At 37.3% G+C, this 25,180-nt stretch overlaps 1 protein-coding gene across 4 annotated transcripts; it reads right to left on the reverse strand.

The window, feature by feature from the left end:
• Positions 1 to 331: 331 nt before the first annotated feature.
• rfx4 (regulatory factor X, 4) lies at positions 332 to 23,270 on the reverse strand. Of its 4 annotated transcripts, none has more exons than XM_052097162.1 (18): positions 23,130 to 23,270; positions 20,603 to 20,689; positions 20,324 to 20,384; positions 19,166 to 19,289; positions 18,228 to 18,289; positions 16,925 to 17,138; positions 16,599 to 16,676; positions 16,345 to 16,508; positions 15,460 to 15,560; positions 14,642 to 14,700; positions 14,350 to 14,494; positions 13,536 to 13,630; positions 12,777 to 12,894; positions 11,685 to 11,804; positions 9,858 to 10,016; positions 9,157 to 9,322; positions 8,903 to 9,041; positions 332 to 1,747 (listed from the first exon to the last, which is right to left on the reverse strand). In XM_052097162.1, the coding sequence occupies exons 1-18, from the start codon at positions 23,170 to 23,172 to the stop codon at positions 1,475 to 1,477; spliced, it is 2,208 nt and encodes a 735-aa protein (XP_051953122.1). In that variant the 5' UTR covers positions 23,173 to 23,270; the 3' UTR covers positions 332 to 1,474. The 4 variants fall into 4 exon arrangements, with proteins under 4 accessions (XP_051953122.1, XP_051953123.1, XP_051953121.1 ...); XM_052097163.1 differs by having other exon boundaries at positions 9,157 to 9,283; positions 9,858 to 10,019; XM_052097161.1 differs by having other exon boundaries at positions 9,858 to 10,019.
• Positions 23,271 to 25,180: the final 1,910 nt, after the last annotated feature.

Consider the following 25,180-nt stretch of genomic DNA (forward strand, 5'->3'; position numbering starts at 1 on the left):
ACAAGGAAAGGGCCAATGTACAAAAATGCATGCTAAGATTTACAGTGACACATACATGCAAAAATAAATTTAACTGTTGAAAGTCACAGTATCAAAGTGTAATGATCATTTAAATTATTTATCTACCCAGCCTCTGCCTTTTAGGAACAATTTTGAACTTAAAACAATGCAATAATGCCCGAGGTGAAAGTTTTCATGTCCATCCTGTCAGTACTTTGTTGCCATGGATGCACAAAGGAATTTTTGAGTATTGAGAAAATATTCCAAATGTATTTAAAGCCACACAGTGTGTATCAAACACAGAATAAAGAGACATATTTCATACTGGGTTTTAAAAAATCTTTATGTGGCAACAAATAATTCCACATATATCAACATGGTAGCATAAGTCACCAGAGAAGTTACTGGGTGCTTTTATATACTGTACAAGAGAAAGTGACTAAAGATAATAAATGTTACATATTCATATTCTTTCCTTTTTTATTCCTACCCATAGGGTAATAGGTCCACAGTACCTTTGAGTGCTTTCACAAACACACAAACCAAGGTTAACACTTTTTTCATGTTTCTAAATCATACAAAACAGGATATACAGTTCATACACATATTGCAGAGGGACACAGTGTTACAAAGCTACAGAAAAGATCTTTAAAATTCTCCCACAATTAATATAGCCTGTAACAAAGAGCGCAAGTCAAACCTGCTGGGTTGTACAGCACTGGGCTACTTCTGCAAGTATGTATAATGAATTCTCAATTTCACATACGTACGCATCTGTGCTGACATTAGTGGCCCTTATTTGTTTGAACTGTTATGATGACGTCTGTATTCTGGCAGCTGGCCAAACAGTGTCCTGTGTGAAACAAAAACATTTACTGAGAATGTATTATGTTTATGCCGGGGAAGTAGCACACTTTGAACTGGTGTTAGTGTCAAAGTAAAACCTGTGGCATCATGACCGTGGCGTTATGATGTCAAACACTCAGTCTGTGGTGAAACATCCTGTTGAGATGCGTAGGTTTACTTAGAAAAACAAGGTCAGTGGTCAAAATGTTGGCACAGAAAATGAGAGTGTGGGTTTAAATGCTTGTAAGGGACACTGCCTTTTTTGCACTCACACAATGATTGCAATTGAAAGTTTAATTTGCAGCTTTCACTGTAAACACTGTCTACTAAACACTCTCAATAAAAACATTTCTGACACAATCTCATTCCCACTCAGATACATTCTGTGTAATTAAGTAAATACATAAGGATATTTCACCTGAAAATGAAAATGAGGTCATCATTTACTCAAACACTTCACATTGTTCCAAACCCCATATGATTTTCTCTCTCCCATGGAACTCAAAAGATGTTATATGGGTTTGTAACAAAACGAGGGTAAGTAAATGATGACAGAAGTTTCATTTTTGGATGAACTTTCCCTTTAAATATGGGTCCAACTGCTCAGTCCAGCTTGTGAAGGGTAAAATCATTTTGCCCAGCCTGTCGTGGCTTCACCGTTAATATAGGCAAATCCAGGAAAATGTTGCGCATGCTCATATTCAGAGTTCCTGCGTGGGGCAAGAGGGGAGTACATGTCTCCGGTAGAGCCGTAGCGGGCCGTGTGCACAGGGGGGCTGGAGTAACAGCTGTTGGCTGAGGGCACATCCGGCCAGCGAGGGGTCACCGGGGATGAGTGTAATATTGGAGAGCCACTCATCAAACAAGACTCCATTCGTGACATCTGGCTATTGAGTGGGTACTGCAAATCAGAGAGACAGACACATGAACACCATCTCATAACAAATCAGGATTCACTGAATCTTATTTATTTATGTTAAAGTCAACATGAAATCAAAATTGACCCAATCTACTTTATTAATACACATTCCTGGCATTATTGTGAATGATTCATTGTTGCATTTGATTTTTTTTTAAAGAAAAACATTTGGCTTTGTAATCTTTCATGAAAATGTAATAACTTGCCCCGCCTTTAAAACAATTTTACTTTTCATACAGCATCACCAAGCCCTCCCCTCCAACCAACTGTCCAGTGTTTGGTAAGCTTCTTTAAAACTTGAAGTCAAGCTACTCTTTTAAAAAAGTAGTTAGCAACACTACAAGCTACTAACATAAAGCTATTTAAAGAAGAAACTATTTTTAGATATTGCAGAATTAAATTATATCGTCCGATTGTTATACAGTCAGGTACATAAATATTGGGACATCGACACAATTCTAATCTTTTTGGCTCTATACACCACCACAATGGATTTGAAATGAAACGAACAAGATGTGCTTTAACTGCAGACTTTCAGCTTTAATTTGAGTATTTACATCCAAATCAGGTGAACGGTGTAGGAATTACAACAGTTTGTATATGTGCCTCCCACTTTTTAAGGGACCAAAAGTAATGGGACAGATTAACAATCATAAATCAAACTTTCACTTTTTAATACTTGGTTGCAAATCCTTTGCAGTCAATTACAGCCTGAAGTCTGGAACGCATAGACATCACCAGACGCTGGGTTTAATCCTCTGCCAGGCCTCTACTGCAACTGTCTTCAGTTCCTGCTTGTTCTTGGGGCATTTTCCCTTCAGTTTTGTCTTCAGCAAGTGAAATGTATGCTCAATCGGATTCAGGTCAGATGATTGACTTGGCCATTGCATAACGTTCCACTTCTTTCCCTTAAAAAAACTCTTTGGTTGCTTTCGCAGTATGCTTCGGGTCATTGTCCATCTGTACTGTGAAGCGCCGTCCAATAAGTTCTGAAGCATTTGGCTGAACAGGAGCAGATAATATTGCCCGAAACACTTCAGAATTCATCCTGCTGCTTTTTTCAGCAGTCACATCATCAATAAATACAAGAGAACCAGTTCCATTGGCAGCCATACATGCCCACGCCATGACACTACCACCACCATGCTTCACTGATGAGGTGGTATGCTTTGAATCATGAGCAGTTCCTTTCCTTCTCCATACTCTTCTCTTCCCATCACTCTGGTACAAGTTTATCTTTGTCTCATCTGTCCATAGGATGTTGTTCCAGAACTGTAGGCTTTTTAGATGTTGTTTGGCAAACTCTAATCTGGCCTTCCTGTTTTTGAGGCTCACCAATGGTTTACATCTTGTGGTGAACCCTCTGTATTCACTCTGGTGAAGTCTTCTCTTGATTGTTGACTTTGACACACATACACCTACCTCCTGGAGAGTGTTCTTGATCTGGCCAACTGTTGTGAAGGGTGTTTTCTTCACCAGGGAAAGAATTCTTTGGTCATCCACCACAGTTGTTTTCCGTGGTCTTCCGGGTCTTTTGGTGTTGCTGAGCTCACCGGTGCGTTCTTTCTTTTTAAGAATGTTCCAAACAGTTGATTTGGCCACACCTAATGTTTTTGCTATCTCTCTGATGGGTTTATTTTGATTTTTCAGCCTAATGATGGCTTGCTTCACTGATAGTGACAGCTCTTTGGATCTCATATTGAGAGTTGACAGCAACAGATTCCAACTGCAAATAGCACTCTGGACCTTTTATCTGCTCCTTGTAAATGGGATAATGAGGGAATAACACACACCTGGCCATGGAACAGCTGAGCAGCCAATTGTCCCATTACTTTTGGTCCCTTAAAAAGTGGGAGTCTCATATACAAACTGTTGTAATTCCTACACCGTTCACCTGATTTGGATGTAAATACCCTCAAATTAAAGCTGAAAGTCTGCAGTTAAAGCACATCTTGTTCGTTTCATTTCAAATCCATTGTGGTGGTGTATAGAGCCAAAAAGATTAGAATTGTGTCGATGTCCCAATATTTATGGACCTGACTGTATAAGTTCTGCTTTATATATATATATATATATATATATATATATATATATATATATATATATATATATATATATATATATATATATTTATTTATTTTTTCATTTTATTTAAAATAGATTCCTTTATGTAAATTACCCATGTTTTTACTACAGTAACCTTTGTTTAACCATAGTATTTAGTAAAACCATGGTAACAACAAATTAACCATAGCTACAGTTATAGGTACAACAATATTACTATAGTAAAACCATGGTTAAAATTCATAGGGGTTAAACAAACAGGGTGGCAACAATACAATTAATTTGATCTAAATACAGTGATAAACAGCAGCAATTAACTCAATATTTCATATTATTTCATAATATAAAAGAAGTCCCTTTAAGGCTTCACGGGTCTCAAGTGAATAATTTATAGGAACTAGTTCCTTTAAATGAAATTTCAAATAAAAAATGAAAATTGGAGTTCCCAACGCTAGATATAATAGAATTGTTTATTTTATTTACATGAACTGTTCGAAAGAATCGATTCTCTAAAATGATTTGGTTTTCCCAGCGATACATATGCATGAGAGAATACGGTTGAGGTAAACCATTTTTTTACTCCCTCGGCTCAACTGCTGCATTTGTAACACAATATGACAAATGTAGCATTTTGTGACACTACAGTGCTACGCATTGGAAAATGGAGCCTGTAACTGGAAAAGCTACACTAATGAGAAAATGGCTGAGCTACAGTTACGCAAAAGAAAAATGTAGTTTAAGTTTAGTAAGATACTACCCAACATTGCACTTGCCACAATTCTGTTCATAATTCTTTTAGTTGAATATCCTGTTCCATGCAAAAATAGGCCACATTAAGGAAGCATATATACGGAACAGTCATGAATGCCATTCCACTTAAAATTTTGAAGTAATTGTTCAGGTTCAACGTATGGAAACTGGCTAAACATCAGAGGTAGACCAACATATCCATTTGACTGATTAATCAGTGCCGATAGCTGCTTTTTGAAACTAATAGTTGTCAGCAAAAATCTATGCAGATAGTTGTGAAAGTTTTTATTTTATTTTGTGATTAACCATCATGTGGGGATTTGCTGTACCTAAATCTTTGATAATTGAATATTTACTGTATATCCTTACTTCAATGCATATTTTATTGTTTTAATTAGATTAAATACAGAACATTGTAATGGAGCCAAGTCTCTGTCTTTTCAAAATAAGAGCCCCTTTCGTGTTTTGGGTTTGTTTACAGTTAAAAGTCCCACATTCTGCACCAAATTGTATTTTTTAAACTGTATCTGGGATTTTATTCATTTGTGTAGCCTCTGTTTCTGTGCCTGTTATAGTAAGGAAAGACAAAGACAAAAAAAGAAAAAAACATTTTTGAACATTCCATTAAGACATTTTTAAGACTATTGGCAGAGTAATCGATTTACATTATCGGCAAAATCCACTATTGCTTGACCTCTACTATACAGTATACATTTTACAAATGTGCTGTGAAATACAATTTTTTATGTCTTTTTGTTAGTTAAAATGATTATGATATGTAAGACCTAATGAATCCTAAATCCTATAATTAATTAGTTACAGGCCAAAACCAAAATTGAGCATGTCAGATCAAGAACTGTGTCTATATCAAATGTTCTGTTCTCTATGAATGGGGAAGTCAACATAAGCTTCATTTTTCCCTTTTCTATTGCCTTCTACAGAGTAGCCCTCTCAAACAAAGCACAGACTTTGTATTCATTTTAAGTTGACAGAAAATTAGTGGAAGTAAAAATCTATAACCGCTCTTAAAATAGAAACTGTCCACAGTCATAGCTTTTATGAAGAGTTTCAGCAGGGAAAAAGCAAGTCAGGCGGGATCACAGATGAGATATGTTGCTTCGTGACCTCCTGTTCGTGCAGATAAAAGAGACCATTGAATAACAATATTTTAATAAACACACTTTCCATCTGGATCTCCAGCCATAAGTTGCACAGTCTGAGGCGGTTACTGAATGCTGGGTAGAGAGGGATTGAGTGGGGAGAACAAGTTGGGGGAGGAAGGGTCTCTGGGCTTAAGCCAGTCCACCTTTCAGGGTCTGTTTCCGCTGTGAATAGGGGAATTCAGCAACACTGACCTTTCATTAAAAAGGCAGGCTGGGCCAGAGAGGTCTTAACAGGAAATTACTATCACACCCGCTTTGGCTTTCAATATATGTGATGCAGACTCCCTCCTCTCCATCCACTACCTCAGTCAAACAGTTTAATTGAAACATGCTCCTTCTGTCACATCCATATAAAGATAAAAAAAGGTTTTCTTGGTTTCTTAATCAGCTACAGGCTACAATAAATAAATAGATATAAATAAAATACAAAATTACACATTAGCTAAATGTGTATCTAACCACAATTCAGAAAATGTTGGGACAGTTTGGAAAATACTGATAAAAAAAAAAGGAGTGATCTGTAAATTCTTTTCAGCCTGTGCTATACAGAAAGCACTACACCACATTGATGTTTTACTTTGGGAATTTCATTTTTTTTTTTATATATATACACTCAAATTTCAAATCAGAGGTTTGAAAAAGAGCTCCTTAAAAGTTTATCACTGTGTAACATCACCATTTCTCCTAATAACATTTATTAAGCGTTTGGGCACTGAAGACACAAGTTTGTTAAGTTTAGCAAGCAGAATTCTACCCCATTCATCCATTATGCAAGTGTTCAGCTGCACAATTACCCATGCCATGGGCAATGACACACACCCATACCATGACAATCACTGGCTTTTGGACCTGACACTGAATTGAAGAACAGCTTGGATGGTCCTTTTTTTTTGTTTTTTGTTTTTTGGCTGGAGAACAAGATGGCTGTTTTTTCTAAAAACTATATGAAATGTTGACTCATAGGACCACAAAACACAATTCCACTGTTCCACTTTCCATCTCAGATGAGACCGAGCCCAGAGATGTCGGTGGCGCTTCTGGACAGTGTTGATGTAGGACTTCTGGTTTGCATAGTAAAGCCTTAACTTGCATCTGTGGATGCAGCGGCGAATGGTGGTGACTGAGAGAGATTTACCAAAGTATTCCCGTGCCCGTGTCATGATATCCATTACAGACGACTGGCAGTTTTTAAGACAGTGACATCTGAGGGATCGAAGATCTCGCACATTCAGAAGGGGTTTTTCAGCAGGACAATGCAAAACCACATACTGCCCAGACTACAAGTGCATGGCTGTGTAAGTGGAGAATGCGGGTGCTAGATTGGCCTACCAGCAGTCCTGACCTGTCTTCAATTGAGAATGTGTGGTGCACTATGAAGCACAAAATATGGCAACGCAGGCCCCATACAATTGTGCATCTGAAGACCTGCATAATGGATGAATGGGGGATAATTTTGCTTGCTAAACTTAAAAACAATTAAAGGAATATTTTCAATATTTCAATAGAAATGAAAATTATCTCATTATTCACTGACCCTGATGCCATCCCAGATGTGCATGACTTTCTTTCTTCAGCAGAATACAAATACAGATTTTTTTAGAAGAGGATAGAGCTCTGTCAGGTACTTATAAAGCAAGTTCAAAAAAGTTTTAATTATCAACCTTTATCAACACTTTTATTCTGCCTAATTGTGACTTTTGGAACACTGTGCTGGCACCCGTGTACTTGCATTATCTATACCTGGCAGATCTTCTAAAGATCTTTGTGTTCTGCTGAAGAAAGAAAGACATACACATCTGGGATGGCATCAGGGTAAGTGAATAATGAGATCATTTTCATTTTTGGGTGAACTATCACTTTAATAAGTGTCATTAAAAGAAATGGTTTTGTTGAACAGTGGTAAACACTTGAATGTCACAACTTTTTTGGAACCATCTGATTTGAAATGAGTGTATTAAAAAAATATTCACAAGATAAAAAACATCAGATAATGTGTGTAGTGTTTTCAATATAGCACAGGGTGAATATAAAAATCAATCACAAATCAATTGTTCTTATTAGCATTTTCCATTCTGTACCAACTTTTTGGAATTTGGGTTTTACAAATATGCATATTTCTCATGTGGATGAAATAAACATGTTTGTCCATATTTCAGCACAGAATCCTGCAAGTAATTTAGTAAGTTGCCATTTCTGACAGGTATTGCTTGCAAATACCTCAGCTGGCTTGATAAAACCAACATGCTGTTTTTGTACAAACTTGGGTTAACCAACACCATTTTCAACTAACTCCTGAAACAAAGTTCAAGCTATTTCCACCAAACTCAGCACTGAACTTAGTGTACTTTATCTTTTAGAAGTGATCAGACATAAGGTTTTCACGTAACTGACGATCAAAAATCTCTAGATCTCTATTGAAAATGACAGCTTTCAAATTTCAAAACTCTTTTCAAAATTTTCTGAAGTTTTTTAAACTATACAAGATGAATCTCTCTTCCAAGAGTTGCCTAGAGGTTTAACCAAATTTACTGAGCTTTCCTTCATCTTTTTTCATCTTTAGAGTTGAATACACTTTAAATCCATTTGCTAAATTAGCAGTAATTCTGGTCAGGGCGAGTTGAGCCTATTAACCCAGTGTATTCTAAGGTAAGGAGGAATTCACTATCCATAGACCTCTGTGGATAACAGTTACCAGAACATTTCAGATGCTAATGACTGTAATGCATAAACCACCATTCACATTCATTCTTGCATTCTTCTTTCAGTTACAAACCCTGAAAAATACAGGAACGGAATACACTTTCACCTTAAATGCTGGGGAATACACACCTTTTTGTATCTGTTATTGGGTCGGTATTGATGATAAAATGTGTATTGTGAAACACGCAGTTTAAAAGATATACGAACGTTGTTCTCCATACAAAAACTCTCTTTCCATCCCCAGAAGAATTCAATTAAAGATGTTGCCTATTAAAGGTTGGAGCTAAATTTATGATAAAACTCATGTGCTCATGTGAATAAAACAAGGATATAAAAAATGGTCAAGACCAAATTTAAAAGTTTAAGAAGGGTCATAGGAACACCCATATTGATCCAAAATAATAAACATTAAAATATTAAAATGATATGTTATTAGTATGTTGGGTAAAAGAAGCCTGACCTGTGCAGAGGTACGGTGGTATGAAGAATAGTGCAGTGGGGTGTGCAGCCCTGGTTCATGGGTCAAACTGGAGTACTGACTCTGAATAGCATGATGGTGCTGGGTTGCGTAGCTGCTGTAATTATAGCTGCCAGTATACCTGGAGAAAAGGTACAGTCAGAATATAAACCTTTAAAAACATTTACTAACTAACAACTAGTCCACACATATTGTTTTCAATAGCTACATTTCATGTGTTTGTTTCGAGAGCTCACCCATGCTCATCCCGATGGGGGTAAACTGGCATCCTGTGTGCAGAGGAGGGGGTATTTACAGGGGGTCCGCTTCGCATGCAGGAAAGCTGGGGTCCGCTCTCGGGTGGACTGCCACCTGATGTTGTCACTGTGTATGTAAGGGACCAGGTATATGACTGAACAGCTCCTGGCACATACACAGACATAAATATACAAAGAAACGTGTTTGCCGTGTTAATTATATGATCTTTCTGTGGGATTCAGGTTTAAGTGATGCATGGAATGCGACTGGGGCAGTGTTATTTTTAGTGCTGAATGTGAGCCTTCCTACTGAGTATATTTCAGTGATGGCAATGTGATTTGAGTTTTATTGTACAGTAAGTTACAGAAAAGAGATCAAAAAGAGTTTTCAAACAGGAAAAGTCTGTTGTCATTTACCAACATATTCCAAACCTAAATGACTTTTTTTCATCTGTGGAACAAAAAAGGAAATATAAAGCCAAACATTAGCCTCATTCACTATTTACTTTTATTGTAGGGAAAAAGATGCAATGAAAGTGAATGGTGACTTAGGCTAACATTCTCTCTAACTTCTCCTTCAGTGTTCAACAAAAGAAGGAAAGTCATTTAGGTTTGTAACAATTTGAGCTTGAGATAATTATGACAGAATTTCCATTTTTGGGTTAACTATTGCTTAAATTTTACATCTCAGCTCCATTTACCTGTTGTAGTAGATGTGCCGGTGTTGTCTGGAGACTGGGCTGAATTGGGGGAACATGTTGCTGGTACTCCCACTGAGTGAACAGACTTGGCAGGCGAGTATGGTCCAGGTGACGTGGACGTGGGAGTGGAGCCCATTAGCATCAGCTCTTCCCCAGTATCTGCTGTGACAGACCAAAAATACACACAACAAATCATTTTGTTAAACCTCAAGTTTTCAAACCTCTGTCTCAGTGTTTCAGATCTTCCCTCTTGAAATGACCAGCATGATTGGTCACTAGAATATTTTGTGTTTTGGATGTTGGACCCCATTAAAATCAAAACTAAGGTTTTGTGGCTTTTAGTCCATAAGAGTTAGCTATGAATTCAGCAATGAAGTACTCTTAAACCATGACAAAATTCACATTTACCAGATACACGCACTTAAAATGTATCTTCTGAGAAAAAGAACCAAAAAAAAAATCAACCTTGTCTCATACAGGGAATGTTAATATGCAAATATTTGGCAAACTGAATTATACTATGTTTTGTCGCATTTTCCTGGAGAAATTAAAACTAGAGACTGTGTTTTATTCACTTTCACACAAATTAGGACATCAATGGCTGATTTATATTACTCACGCACTGCTTTGATATAGAAACAATTGAACTATGCTTGTATTACAGACCCACCTACATTTACACATGTATTCCAATGTGTTTAGCTTCTGTGGTAGCTCAGCTACAAGTCAAGCATGCAAGCTGACACATGAGAGACTAAAGGGTCATAGAAGCGACACAAAATTATGTGGTTGCTTCAGCAAATTAACTTTTCATTTCTCATTTTGTTTTTGGACACTATCGGTTAGGTTTAGCCATTGGTTAGGGGTAAGGATGTCTGTTTTGTGTCTACCTCTCATTTCATTTTAGGACACTATTGGTTAGGTTTAGGTTAGGGAAGTATGTTTTTATGCTAACAACTTGCATCTAATATTCACCTTAAAAACCTTGTCTGATTAGGATACCATTTCACTCACTTTTAGCACCCCTTGCTGGACATTTTACTGGAAAACTGCAGCCAAACGTGTTATGAAGCACGTAGTTTCGCTTTTGCAAAAATGTTGCCATTGTCATGTAATGTTTATGAGACCAGACTGAAAAAAAATGCATGACTCAGCCTGCACTAGATACATTTTTGTCCAATCAAATGCTCTATAAAATGTCCTTCTCCCTAACAACACCAGCAATGGACTAGCAACAGCAGACCAGGGATCAGCGCTGTGATGTTACTGAAACCTAATGACTATTTATGTTTTTATTTTTTTAAAGGCAGACAAGCCAGCTTCTCCACACTGTAAAAAAATATTTCATGTATTTTTTTCCTAGTAAAAATATCTAAACATCCTTGAAATAAGAAAAAAAATGACATGAAAAGTAGAATTAGATAAGATATTAAGTCTTTGTTTTCAGAGAAATCTAACAAAAATGATTGGGGTTTATGCTTAAAATGGGAAAATGAACTTGCTTTCCCTCTGATTCAAGTATTTTTTTTTTATAAGCATAAATTATTCAATACTTTGTAAGATTTCTCTTGAAACAAGACAAAATATCTGTCATTTTGCTTCTCAATAATTTTATCTCGTTTAAATAATTTTTTCTTTTTATATTTTCACCTCAAAAAACAATACAAAAATACTGAACGATCATGCTGGTTGACCTCTTCCAGCAATTCGACCGTGCCGGTGCCCAGACAGACAATTCCTAATTAGCATAAACCAGCGTAGACCAGCATAAAAATTAATTAAGGTCTAAGTCTTTTCAGCAGGGTATCAAATCGATTCAAATCTTACCTGGTGTGCACTCTCCTTTCATAGCCCTCATCAGTTCATTGGCTCTCTCTTGGGAGTGCAGAGACTCAAGCAGATACAGCACATAGTCATCAAACATGAGATGGATCAGATGGAATGAGCCTATAAATGCAAAGAAGCCCATTTACCATGAAAAAAGTAACAATATATCCTTCCAATTCAAAAGTCTAACTTGAATGGAGTTTTCAACAAACTACTGTAAAGCATAGGGGAAACATTAAATGCAATATGAATTCAAACCTTTAAAAGCTTCAAGTGAACAAACTGATTTGATGATGCACATTAAAAAGCTCAGCACCAAGTCAGAACTATAGTCAACTGAGTCCAACCATAAACTCTATAGAGTTACTGGAGCATATGATGCTTTGAGTCCATGTTATGAATGAGAGGGAGAAAGAATTCATAAGGAGCATGGCACAATCCTCACATTGTGTTAGTAACCCAGCCACTATGTGCATAATAAACATTGCGTCTATTCAGTGGACTGGGCGCAATACTGCCTGGTCATAAAATGGGAAGAAGGGAAAGACTTGGTGGGGGTTAGCCTTTGTTAATTAGCTGTTTTTTACTGAGAGCTGCATTATCAAACACTGCAACCAGCTGTGCCTTTGATATTCACAGACAGAGCTGACAAGGAGGGGGCCTTTACCTCTTTTATGGCCCTTCTTTCAGTTACTTTGCCATGGACAGCTAGGTAGTGTAAGCCAAGAGCTAGCCAAGCTGTCATTTTAGCGGAGTTGAATGTTGTGGATTGAGTAACTTCTATTAGGGGATAGTTAAGTAATAGTTCACCCAAAAATGAAAGTTCTGACATCCTTGTGGTTTTCAATCACAACATTTTTTTTTAGGTGAACTATCCCTTTAACTTGAGAAACTAAAATCATATAAACAAATAAAATCTTACAAAAATAAGAATAGAATATTCAACCTTTTAAAAAACGAGAGAGAACATAGTGGATGTAAAACTAAGTAATAGATTCCATTCTTGGACAATCACTTGGTCTATCTAATGAATATGTTCTTTCTATGACTGGATGATTGTAGAACATAACCTTGCCGCTTCGCCTGACTCACCAAAGCTGGGTGCACTATGCAGCGTCATATCCCGGATAACCCTGGTCCCGAAACACGACCACATGAGCAGGAACTGTTGAGCTACCCTCTTCAGGCATCCGGGTCTCTTCCCCGCCACCTAACAGGAATATTACCATGAGAAAAGCCTGGGGGAAGGCACAGGGGCCTTAACCTTTGGGTCCATACTGGGGCCTAACCCCCAAGAACGAAAAACATGTCAACAAGTCAACTATTTGATTTGCCCCCAGGGAAACACCCACCCATTAAACAATTGTCTGGTAGGCAGTAGAAGTTCCCATGGCAACTAGATTTACAAGCCCATATCTGGACTATAATGGGCGCAAAAGGGGGCCATGAAGACATCATTAAGTTGGGGAATTGTATCACGAACAGTCTTAAGTATGTTGTGATGGCCTTTGAAATTACAGGGTTGGACACCTGCAGACTTAGTTTGGTTTGCAAGGACACACAAGCAGTGCTTGACAAGGGCTAAAGTAGAAATGTATGACAATTCATGAGATTCATTATCTCAGGTCGGATTGAGTAATAATTTTTTCCCCCATTCCTATAATTGTTTGTTAAAGCAAGTTTATCTTCAGCCATTTCAAAGAGCGATTTTATCTAACCATCCTTTCTAGACAATGAGACATCTAGTGATATTCAAATATTCTAGAGATATCTAGTACTCTTAATATGATATTCCTCTTAACATAGACAGTAAACGAAGCAGAAAATGCATTTCATGGATTGTATACTGACCCTTATGACACATCTATCCACCATAGAGTCCAGCCACTCAATGTAGGCTTCTATGGGCGACTGATCCTCCAGCAGCCTGTCAAATTCTTGATGCACTTAGAGAAATACAGAGGAAAATAGACAGATTAGCAATATATTCTCTGAGTTAGGGGAAGGAATGATAAGAAGTGAAAATAATGATAGACAGAGGATTATAATACAAATAGCTAGTGATGCTTTTAAGACAATTTAGCTACTGCATTTATTCCTCAAGACCAGCAGTTTAAAAAGTGCTTTAAAAAAAAGTTGCCAACACACAATTAAAAACACAAAATAAAATAAAAGTGGTAAAAGTTTGTTGACAACATAACTGGTACCACAGATTAGAGATGCCACATAAAAAAATCCAGAGAGAGGAACTCGGAACTCTCATTGAAGATGACATGACTGAATCTTTGAATTTTGACCTGATCAGTCATGTGAGGGGTTGATGCTGTAATGAATTTGAAATGCTCCTTAGGGTGTCAGACTGTGCGGGTTAACCTCTCGGTGTCATTGGTTAAAGCTCAGCCCTTACGATCGTGGGAATAGTTCAGTGCTGGTTGACAGCTACTCTGTGCTATCTAACTGGTGCAAAACATCAACCAGCGGGTCCTTTACCCCATCACTGCATGTGAAGCCGCAGCAATAAACAAACCATAAGCACACAACACAAATTCCTGCTAAATTCATGGGCATTAGATTAGTAAAATGTCCAGAAAAGCCTTCCAAGTATGTTGTATCTGATCAAAAGGCATCAGTGGAAGACCATATTGAAAATCAGTCTGCTCCTTACATTGGATGATAAGTCTTCTCTGGTCTTCTCTGGTGTCTTCCATTGTATAAAGAGTCTGTTTAGTGATGCTGTTGAGGTCTACGTTTCTCCAGTCCTCCAACATCTGAAAGGTGATGTCTGCACTGTGAATCACTGTTCGAGAAGCCTGCAAAAGCAAGCGTGTTGAAATAAATGGGCATCCTGACCTGCACTATGCCTGATCATGTACATTTGTGAAAATAAAGAGGACCCTTCATTGTGTGCAAACGGGAGAGTAGGTGAAATATTATTGAACATTAAAAGTGTGGTTTACCTGGCAGAGATGGTTTAATGATGTTTGTCGTTTCAATATCTGGGAAAATCTTCTTGACACTGGGGGAAAACACAAAGTATTTTTGTAACACTTTAAAATAAGGTAACATGAATTAATAATAGATAACAACATTAGTTAACATGAACTAACAATGAACAATACTTTTACAGCAGTTATTAAGTTACTGTTAATTTAAACATATACTAATCAAGGATGTAGCCAGGAAATTACTCTTGGGTGGGCCTCAACAAAAATGGATGGGACAAGTTTTTGCCCACATTCCCCCCCCCCCCCCACAAATGTTCCTTAACAACAGAGAAGTGCATTCAAACAGTTCTTTCACACTTTCAGAAATCAGAATTTATGCAATTTTAATACTATTTTATAAGTATATATATTTGAAGTCAAAGAATAATATCTAATAGTCTTGGTTGACCTGGGTCTAATTTGAGTGGGCCTAGCCCCACCCCATCCCACCTTTGGCTACGCCACTGACACAAATAAAAAAAAAACAATTTTAATAATTGTTTTAAATCAAAAGTTGCATTTGTTTACAGTAGTTAATGCACAATTAACTAATATGAACTAACAATGAACAAATATATTTTTATTAAATAACATTAACAAACATTAATAAATACTGTAAAAAAAAAATATTGTACATTGTTAGTTCATGATACCTAATGCATTTACTGATGTTAACAAATGTAACCATATTATAAAGTGTAACCAGTGTTGTTGTTTTTTTAACAGCTTTGCAATACCATAAAAAGTCAAATTCTCAATGTTTGTTGAGTCCTGAGTATATTGGCACCTACATTCAAACTTTATGTTGCGCAAGTTCTCGGGTAGGTCATGTAGTGCCACCTTCAGCCACTCGTCCAGCTGCTTGGCAAACTTCCTGATTACCTGAGTGAGGCTACATTATTGTAATACACAAAAATATAAAATTTGAAACATTCCAGAAGTACTATAGTATTGTTTGAATGGACACTCTGACCTAAATGTCTAAGATACACAATTTGTAACTAATTGTCTGGTGTAAATAAAATTTGATTCATGCATCATTGACAAGAAAGCTTCTGGCAGGCTGATTACCCTTACGCAAAAGTTTGATTTCTCTAAAGGTGTGTAATTATTACATTCCCATGGTTAATTAACTCCCGATTGGCATATCTATTTGAATAGAGGGGAAAATTGCTGTTGAGTTGAATGTTATGAGTTCCACACTCAGACAACAGGGGTCTGATATGGGTGTTAGGTGATAAAAGTCAACATCAGATTAAAATTAACTCCCATTTACTTTCTTATTACAGGTTCATGTTATTTCAAAGAACAAAGTAGGCTTGTCTACACAGCTCCACAGAATACTGATGTCAAAACAACTTCACTATCCATTCAATTCCCAATGGATAAAGACAGTATAAGTCCCTCCCTACATGTTTTGTCCTTGCTGAGTATCCTGTTTCACTCAGAATTAAATCACATCATGGAATATAAATAGGTTGCAAACACTTGTTCATGTTGATTTAACAGGTTCCTAAATGTTTCAGAGAGAGATGCATGACAACAGCTGTTGTTTTAGACAGAAAACCTAATGTAACATTTTCAATTGTCACAATTCTATTCTTTTAATTAACAACATCAAGTAAGCAAGTTTGTCAAGTCTTACAGAGTGATAGATAATAATGATGGGGACTCACCTGTCAGGTAGAGCCTGTAGGACTGTGGGCATGAGCACTCCTGAGATGGCCTTGTACAATATGGAGTCACACACCCCCACTATGTTCACCACTGTTGAAGAGCCCAAGACAGGCAGCATGTGGGGCGGCATGCCCTGCCAAAAGTGCAACAGGAAACTCTGGACCTGTTCATGCAAACAAAATAACTGTTCTGATAACACATACTAGAAGAAATCATACAAAACAAAAAACCATGGGAAAATAAATTGTATTACCTCATCGAAATTGGCACGTATGACTGTATCCAGTATCCTCTGGCAGTGAGTTCTGTACATCATGATAAAAGTTGAGACCTGGTAAAGTAAAGAACTCATTAAAACATTTTTATAACATTTTCCAACAGAGAATAATTAACAAAAAACTCAGTGCTTAAAAACGTAGTGCCTCTACATACAGTATAATGACATCATACCAAATTAATTTCTCACTCATGGTCAAAAAAAGCTGAGAGACTCGAACACTATGAAATAAGATACAAATTCTGGGGTTGGATAATGGGGTTGGATGTAGTAGAGGTTAGAGGTTTTAGTGATCTGTTCACCTTCTCCTCCGGCAGACTAGTGGGCAGATTTAAGTCTTTGACATTTGGAAAGTCTGGTAGGAGAGTGCCCAGCTTGGACCGCGGTGAATACACCACTGTCTGCTTGGTGACCTCTTTTTTGCCCATCTCGTTCACCCATGCAGCGCCCTTTTTGGAGTACATCACATCGTAGTACTGGGAGCTCTCCTTCACTGCGATTCCATAGTAGTGATACCTAAGAGGGAAATGTAAAAGGCATAGTCAGTATTAGGAAGTGTTTGCACTTTCATGTAGATTGGCGCTGCCACTTATTGTATGTAAAAAGTTTGTATTTGCATCTGTTCAGTGTGCAATATTTGGTGATGTGGATCTCTATGGTTTTCAAATACCATCATGACTGTGTCATAAAATGTACAAAATACACTACCAATTAAAAGTTTGCACACATTACTGTAGACCTAATTTATGCTTCTCATGGTCTTAAATAGATAGTTTGCCCAAAAAGGAAAATGCTCTCATCATTTACTCAATCTTACGCCATCCCAGATTTTTATGACTTTCTTTCTTCTGCTAGACCAAAACACATATTTTTTATAAGAATATCTCAGCTCTGACTGTCCTCACAATGCAAGTGAATGGTGATCAGACCTTTGTAGCTCCAAAATGCACATAAAGGCAGCATAAAAGTCATCCGTAAAAACTCCAGTGGTTTAAGCCATATCTTCAGAATTTTATGATAAATGTGGGTGAGAAACAGATCAACATTTAAGTCCTTTTTTACTACAAATATCCACTTCCACATTCTTCTTTTGTTTTTTGGTGATTCACATTTTTCATGCAAATTCATTCATTTTCATGGTCGTGGCTGGTCAAAGGTGTAGATTTATAGTAAAAAGGACTATATTGATCTCACCCACACCTATCATATCACTTCAGAAGATATGGCTTTAACCACTGGAGTCTTTACGGATGACTTTTATGCTGCCTTTATGTGCTTTTTGGAGCTACAAATGTCTGATCACCATTCACTTGCATTGTGAGGACAGTCTGAGCTGTAATATAAGCAAAGTGTAGCTACTTTGAGGAAGCTAAAATATAGGATAGTTGTGATTTGTTTAACATTTTAGTCACTTCATAATTCCCATATTTGCACTTTACTATTATTTAAAAATGTACAAAGTAGGAATATAAAGAATGAGGAGGTATGTCTAAAGTGTTGACTAGACAGGTGTTTAAAACATTTAAAGCATGAAAAAAATGATAGTCTGGAAAATAACACAACTATTGAAAGTGTTTTGGATACTAAAGAAGGATCATGGCTTACTTTGACTGGCCTCTGGTTCCCAGTCTTCGCGTGGTTAATTGAGGGAACTGTTGTCGTATTATCTGATTGGGTCAGGTAAAAACAGATAAAGTTGTTATTTCTGTTAGAACTCTTTGTTCTCATATTTTTTCAGCCACTTTAGCTGGATTTTTATAACAATATCTTCCTAATCATCTAGTCAGATTCATAACATGTCCAATGACAATTTTTTTTCTCGCCCATCTTTCTCCCTCTCTCACTTTCTCTTTGCTTTTTGTCCACATGCTCCTTGGTCCAGCTCCTGGTGCAGAAAACTTTGCAAACAGTGAAGCTCTCTATTGTGAGGAATGAAAAAAAGAGGCCAAGCTGTGAAGTTTCTGTCAGGCTTGGCTTGATAAATGAGCAGACAGAGAGGCAGGTCCAACTCTCTCTCTCTGTTTTGTCCTGAATCAATGAAGCCTTCCTAAAGGACACCCCACGCTGCTCCAGCCACTGATCTAACATTCCGCAACATCTCACCCTTCCAAATTTCCTTTAATTACACATTAATCCAGGCCCCCTCTCTTTTTCAATATCCTCCGACAGGAACCGGTGGAGCGGGATAAGGGTGTTGGGGGTGGCTAATGTGAGTAGGTGGGTTGAGGGGTTGTGGGAACAAGGGTGAACATGTTCATTGTTTATATTGTCCTGCGATGAGTTTGCAAAATATGTGTAAGAAAAGATCACTGGTGGAGTCTCTTCATAAAACCAAGATTTTATGTCATGCTTTTTATTCAACAGATGCTTACGTTCTCCTTTACTTGGACATGTATGTTTAAATGGTCTTTGATAAGTCATTTTCACTTCATTACATTGTTGCATCAAAACAATCAAACTGTAAGCCAAATGAAGAGCGCATGATTTCATTATATCAAAAAGTGGTTTAAACTGTAGGCATAATACTGAATGCATACGAGTACCTTCCCGAAGCTAGCAGCGTTGACCGGTTGAGAATCGTGCTTCTCGCAAAAGTCCAAGTAGTGCATGTACAGTGCACTTCGAGGAATGCAAACACCCTCTGCGATCTCATAGTTCTCCTCCAACCTAATGATAAAACAGTTAAGTCAGTGGATATAGACCCGAGAAAGACACTTTCCAATACATATCATGTCAGTATTAGACATAAAAATGTCAGTGTGAAACACGAAGGGAGGCATAACTGCAGTTCTAAAACAAATTTTACAGCCCAATTTCTCATATTGTGCAGTTTGACTGTATGTACTGGAGTGATCTCCAAGCACTGGCTAATGTCCAGGGGTGATTTTGATGAATAAAGACATACTTCCAAGTATACAGTGCTTTCAAAATAATAAGCAAAATGTTCTGCTACTTACTGTTTATTTTTTGGAGATCAGTCAGATTTTGTTTGAGGGGTATATCTACCCAAACCTACTTGTTCTCTCTAGGAACAATTTTACATAGTTTCTGCCAATACAAAATGAGTGGTTATGTGCGGATGGCTTCCGGTACCAATTTAAAATGTTGATATTCCAAATGAGAGCAACTAATGTCTTGAAAACCAAATATATAGAAATTCATAACAATCTGAATCCAATGTCTGAGAAAAACTGGACTAAGTCAAGTTTATAGTTTTGTTTGCTGGTATACAAGAAGTAGGATAGCCAAGACAAGTAATCTCGTCAAGTTATGTTGTCTGGTAACATGTATACAGTTTTTGTGTTTATCACTGATCCTTTAAAAAGAGATTTGAAAATATAAATTTCTCTCTGTGAGGTAGCAGATTTTTTTTTTCCTTTGGGAAACCTGGCATTTGATAGTTTACAATTTGCACAATGTGATGAATACATTTCTTAAATTACCTAGATAAATGATACATGTTTATCATCTGTCTGGAATAGAAAAATGCAGGATTTGTTATAAAATCATGGTGCAAGTAAAAAGCAGTTATGATAGTTTCAAAAAATGCGCACTGAAACTACATAGAGATACATAGGTATCAACCTAAACATCAAAACTATTTTGATAAATTTACTATGGATCAAAAACAGTCCTGTAAAACAGTTTCAGGCTTAGAGAAAGAAAACGAGTGAAGTGTAAATATCTCAAATTTGTTTTACCATTGTAATGTGGCAGGCGTAGAATGTGGTTTAGATGCTCGGTTATTTTCCTTCTCCTCGTCTTTTTTAGTAAGAAAAACATAAATAGGTTCAATAAAGATTCAGTAATAATAATAATAATATATAATGCAATGCATGTTAAATAATTAATTAGTTTTCTTCGTCAGGAATGTTCAGACACTGATAATTGTCACATAAGATTTCCTTTGATGAAAATAATAATTTTTTGTATTAATTGCATTTTATTTTAAGGAATTTATTTCGATGAATTAGACTTACTTTCGTCGTTGGACATATTTCCAATAGACGTGTGACTGGAGAAGCGCTTGCTCTCGCTCTCGTTCAGACATCTCTCAATCCAGCTCTCTGCAAAAGTGAAAAATACATTATTTTGTAGGGATGTTTTCTCTGAACTAGTTCCACATAGTTTTTTTTTTTTTTTTTTTTATATAGGTATTTTATTTCGTTGTGTTGTCTCATGTGGTCCTGTGTTGGTCCTTTGTTGTTTTTATGTAGCACCATGGTCCTGGAGGAACGTTGTCTCGTTTTGCTAATTTCTTTTAGAACACACTTTTGCCATTCTATAGCCACTTCAGTCGTGTGCTGTTATATTGTAGAAAAATATGTTCCCAATCATCATGTCACGTTGTACACATCTTAAACGTTATTTAGTCTATTCTGAACATGAATTACAACATTATATGAATGAACATGTGTATGCCCCCTCAGCAAACGCAACAGGTGCACGAACTGTGCTGTGGTTTGTAACTATTCTTCAGTTCTTTTTTTGACTTTCTCAAAGCTTGAAATATTTTGGCAAGGTGTTGAAAGCAATTGTAAATTAGCTTATGCTTACATATATTCTGGTTCACATTAACTGTCAACATGCACTTTGTGGTTGGGTGCAATAAACATAAAAACAAGGCTGCAGGTCGCTGCAACCCTTGACTAAAGAGTTGAGGAACATAATGATGACCGGTCAATTCAATTACAATCGATTGTGTGGATCTTTGGGCTGCTGGGATTCTATTCGAAATGTTTTCAGCAGAACTGCAGGAATCCCGCATTGTTCCCCAGGCGAATTACAGGCGCGTGCACGCTCAGTTGATTACGCGCGCACTCTTCCATCCCAGTGTCGTCATAATAGAATCTTTTTAGCGCCGTTCTCATTTCTGCTATGTAGGTAATCCGACTGGTGCCCTTAGGCTACATCACAAGACAGAAACACTTATAATATGATTCGACTCGAAGAAATGTCTATCCTGTTTCCCCGTACGGGCCATGGCAACGATCACCCTAGCAGCGGTTGCCGAATCGGCTGGGCAACCAGTTCTGATGCATTAGATGGGGGTTTAAGTTATGAACTTTTACTGGATGAAATGTTGTTGGCCTTTATTCAGATATTTAACCAATCAAACAACCATGCGTTTTAATTTTAGCAAGTGGATAAGTGGATTCAAATGAATGGAAACGTTCTTTTATGAATGAAAATATTCATTTGGTAAGAATAGTTAATAGGCTTAAATCTACATTCAATACCAATCTACTAAATATAATCGCTAACGATTGCAAATATGACGAATTCGAAAAACGTGTCATGTTTACAAATGTCTAAATAATATCTCTTACATTACAAGATGTAGGCCTATTTTATAAGGCTATTTTTGTTAAATAAACACTTCGATGATAAAAAATGATAACATACCGATTTAGCTATTTCAATGGCTTTGATATTTAATTATTGCTTTTTAATATTATAAACTAAAAGAAAGGCCTAGGCCTATTAGAGTTGTGGTTGTTGTTATTGCTTGGCGATTTTGTTATTTTGACGCGCAACAAATCGAATTCCTTTTCAAAATTTAAATATTCAACGATTTCTCCGTCAGTGTTGACTCATAGTCAGTTCAAATCAGATTCACAGTCTGTAATTGAATCATTTGCTCCGTGAACAGTTTAAGCAGTGCTCGAAGTAATTGGATTAAGTCTCATCTAAAGGCGAGACGGATCTGAGATCATTTATCGGCGCGCACTGTTATCGGACAGAGAGAAAAGTGACACCCAAATATGGCAAATAATAACAGCCTAACTAATGTTTAATATATATATATATATATATAAAGTATGCGTTCATTAATAGCCATGCGGAAAGTCTTGCTTTCGAAACGAAATATTTAGTAGGCTAAACGTATAATATAGGCTAGATTGTTATTTTATTTATTTATTTTTTCGTTTAAAACACCAGGGCAAGACATCCTCTGTGACATAACAATTTTTAAACGGATTAGAATTTTACTTTATTTGATTTATAATATAACGAATCAACAGTAGACTATATTTATTTACCAGTCGTTCTGAGCATAGCTTCAGTAACAAATTGGCTTCAGCAGGTGCATCACTTACCCGCGCGCAAACTCCCTAAACGAAATAACTTTTTAATTGAACAGAAATACTTTCAAACTGGATGACAAACTTAGAACTGTGACCTGAATTGAATTTAGTCTAAATATAAGGCCACATTGCAACTCCATATAAAATAAAACGCCCACTTTATATGCTCTGCAGAAGAACACCCATCCTTAGTAATAAAAATGAGGCAAAAAACAAAACAAAAACATGCCAACCTATCTCTCCATGTACTAGATTCAAGGCACAGAGTTATCCTGATGGGGAAAAAAATACTTAAAAAGTGAAATAACTTTTTCTGATGCCAATCTCAGGTCACAGACTCCCAAGGCCCAGGTTTTGCATTCCAAAAGAGCCCGGTTCCCAAGTATCCCAATGTCCCGGCAGTGCAGCAGGAACCAACCTGTGGAATCCATGTCAGGCTCTTCCAGCAGCTCACAATGCATCCTCTTCCCATGCACGTTCCAGGGGCTCCTCTGAGAAAATGGCTCCGTGCTGGACTCCCCCTCCTTAGTTCCCTCTGTCTCTCCGAGAGAACTGCCTGCTGCAGAGATGCATAAGATGTGAGGTCCGTGGAGAGGGTGGTGGTGGTGGGGGGGTGCAGGTTTTAGGAGTGGGTGGGTGGATGGATGGATGGATGGGGTGGGGGGGTCAAAGACTCCAGAAATCCAGTGGGGAAAAGCCAGAGCCGTCAAAATGTTTGCTGATGTTTCATGGGAAAGGGGCTGATTTTATAGGAGCCCTGATGGGGTACATGTCATTGATAGGCTCGGCAGGCTGATGAATGGCTTCGAGTCAGATGGGGATGTGGCAAGGCTCACTGGAAGTCTTTTGTGGGGCTGTTTTGAATAAGAAAAGCTCCCTTCCCAGAAAAAAAGAGGCTTAGATCTACGCAATCCCAGCACTGTGGCCTCCCCATCTCCCATTATAGCATTTAATACGTTTTCATACCCCCTCCTAACACAGATACACACTTTGCCCCCACTGCTTTAGTTTTAAAGTTCTCCATCCAAGTGCCACTTTTTGAACCACTGCTGAACTTTTTAATGTCTCTAATAGGCCTGGAAAAGGAAGTGTGAACATTTCGTTAATTATTATCTGAGTAAATCAAATAAAACCAAATGACATTAATAGCACCGAACCCTGCCAGCATGTTCATTGACATCTTGGACACTATCTGAACTCATCCCGTTTTTGACGCCAAATGTAAAAAAACTTGATCTGTCATCGCCAAAACTAAACTGGAAAGGGAAAGTTTGGTCGACTCAAAGAAAACCGGAGTGAACCCCCTCCCTTCCCTCTCCTTGAAGCAACCTTATTTTAGTGTGCTGGGAGGAGAGCGTAGCCACAAAAGGGGGAAGTAAAAGTGTAGAGCCTGAGGCAGAGAGGGCTCTGATGGAGTGCCTACAAACTGCAGAAGGGAAAGCTGTGATTAGAATATGAATGGAACCACGGGGGAAAGAGGGAGAGTGAGCAGGAGAAAGGGGGATTATGGTAGAACTGCTCCTCAATTTTTGGATGGCAGTGGAAGACTCTCCTCCACCTATAGACTGTGCCGGCATAGAGATGCAAGTATGGCCTCCAGACTTCATTAATAGCACTATTTACTATCTTCAGTGGACCCAGAAAGTATTTAGACACCTAAGCCACACTTAATGTATAATGTCTTTGCAATAGATAACAAAATATCAAACCAAATGGCATTTATTTGAAAGAAAGCATAAGGACACTTTCCAAGCAAAACATGTAACAAAAATAAGTCTGTTCCTTTTTAAATGCTGAAACATACTAAATAAAGTTTAAAACGAAGACAAAACAAATGTATACTTTCTGGTTGACGAACGTTAGTGGAACATGACCATAGCTTATGTAATGAACAACACTTGAGCCTACACGGTAAGGCCACCTGAGTGAACTTGAGAGGAACTGACTTCATACATCGACTAAAAAAAATCATCTTAAGCCCAGTTGGTTAAAAGTCATTGCAAAATGGTGAAAAATGTTGTTGATATTAGTTCTGAGAAAAGGTCTACATCCTTTGTGTCATTTGCTTCAAAAATGGCTTAAAGGGATAGTTCACCCACAAATTAAAATTCTCTCCTCATTTACTCAAACACATGCCATCCCAGATGTGTGACTTTCTTTCTTCTGCAGAACACAAACAACAATTTTAAGAGTATCTCAGCTCTGCAAGTCCATACAATGCAAGTGAATGGTGTCCAACATTTTGAAACTCCAAAAAGCACATAAATGCAGCATAAAATAATAAATAGGACTCCAGTGGTTTAATCCATACAGTGCATTCAGAAAGTATTCAGACCTCACATTTTATGTTACAGCCTTATGCTAAAATGCATTAAATATTTCTTTTCACATCAATTACATTCCTTAACCCATAAAGAGAAAACAAAACCCAGATTTTTTATTACTTTGCAAATTTATAAAAAATAAAAT

The sequence above is a fragment of the Xyrauchen texanus genome, chromosome 29, assembly GCF_025860055.1.
Source record: "Xyrauchen texanus isolate HMW12.3.18 chromosome 29, RBS_HiC_50CHRs, whole genome shotgun sequence".
In the NCBI taxonomy this organism is placed as follows: domain Eukaryota; kingdom Metazoa; phylum Chordata; class Actinopteri; order Cypriniformes; family Catostomidae; genus Xyrauchen; species Xyrauchen texanus.

Coding starts and splice junctions, on each gene's coding strand:
- rfx4 (XM_052097161.1), bottom strand. CDS start 23,172: ATGCATTGTGAGCTGCTGGAAGAGCCTGACATGGATTCCACAG. Junction 15,561..16,344: donor CTACAGGCTCTACCTGACAG/GTGAGTCCCCAT, acceptor ACAATAATGTAG/CCTCACTCAGGTAATCAGGA. Junction 11,805..12,776: donor GCATAGTGCACCCAGCTTTG/GTGAGTCAGGCG, acceptor TTGCATTTATAG/GCTCATTCCATCTGATCCAT.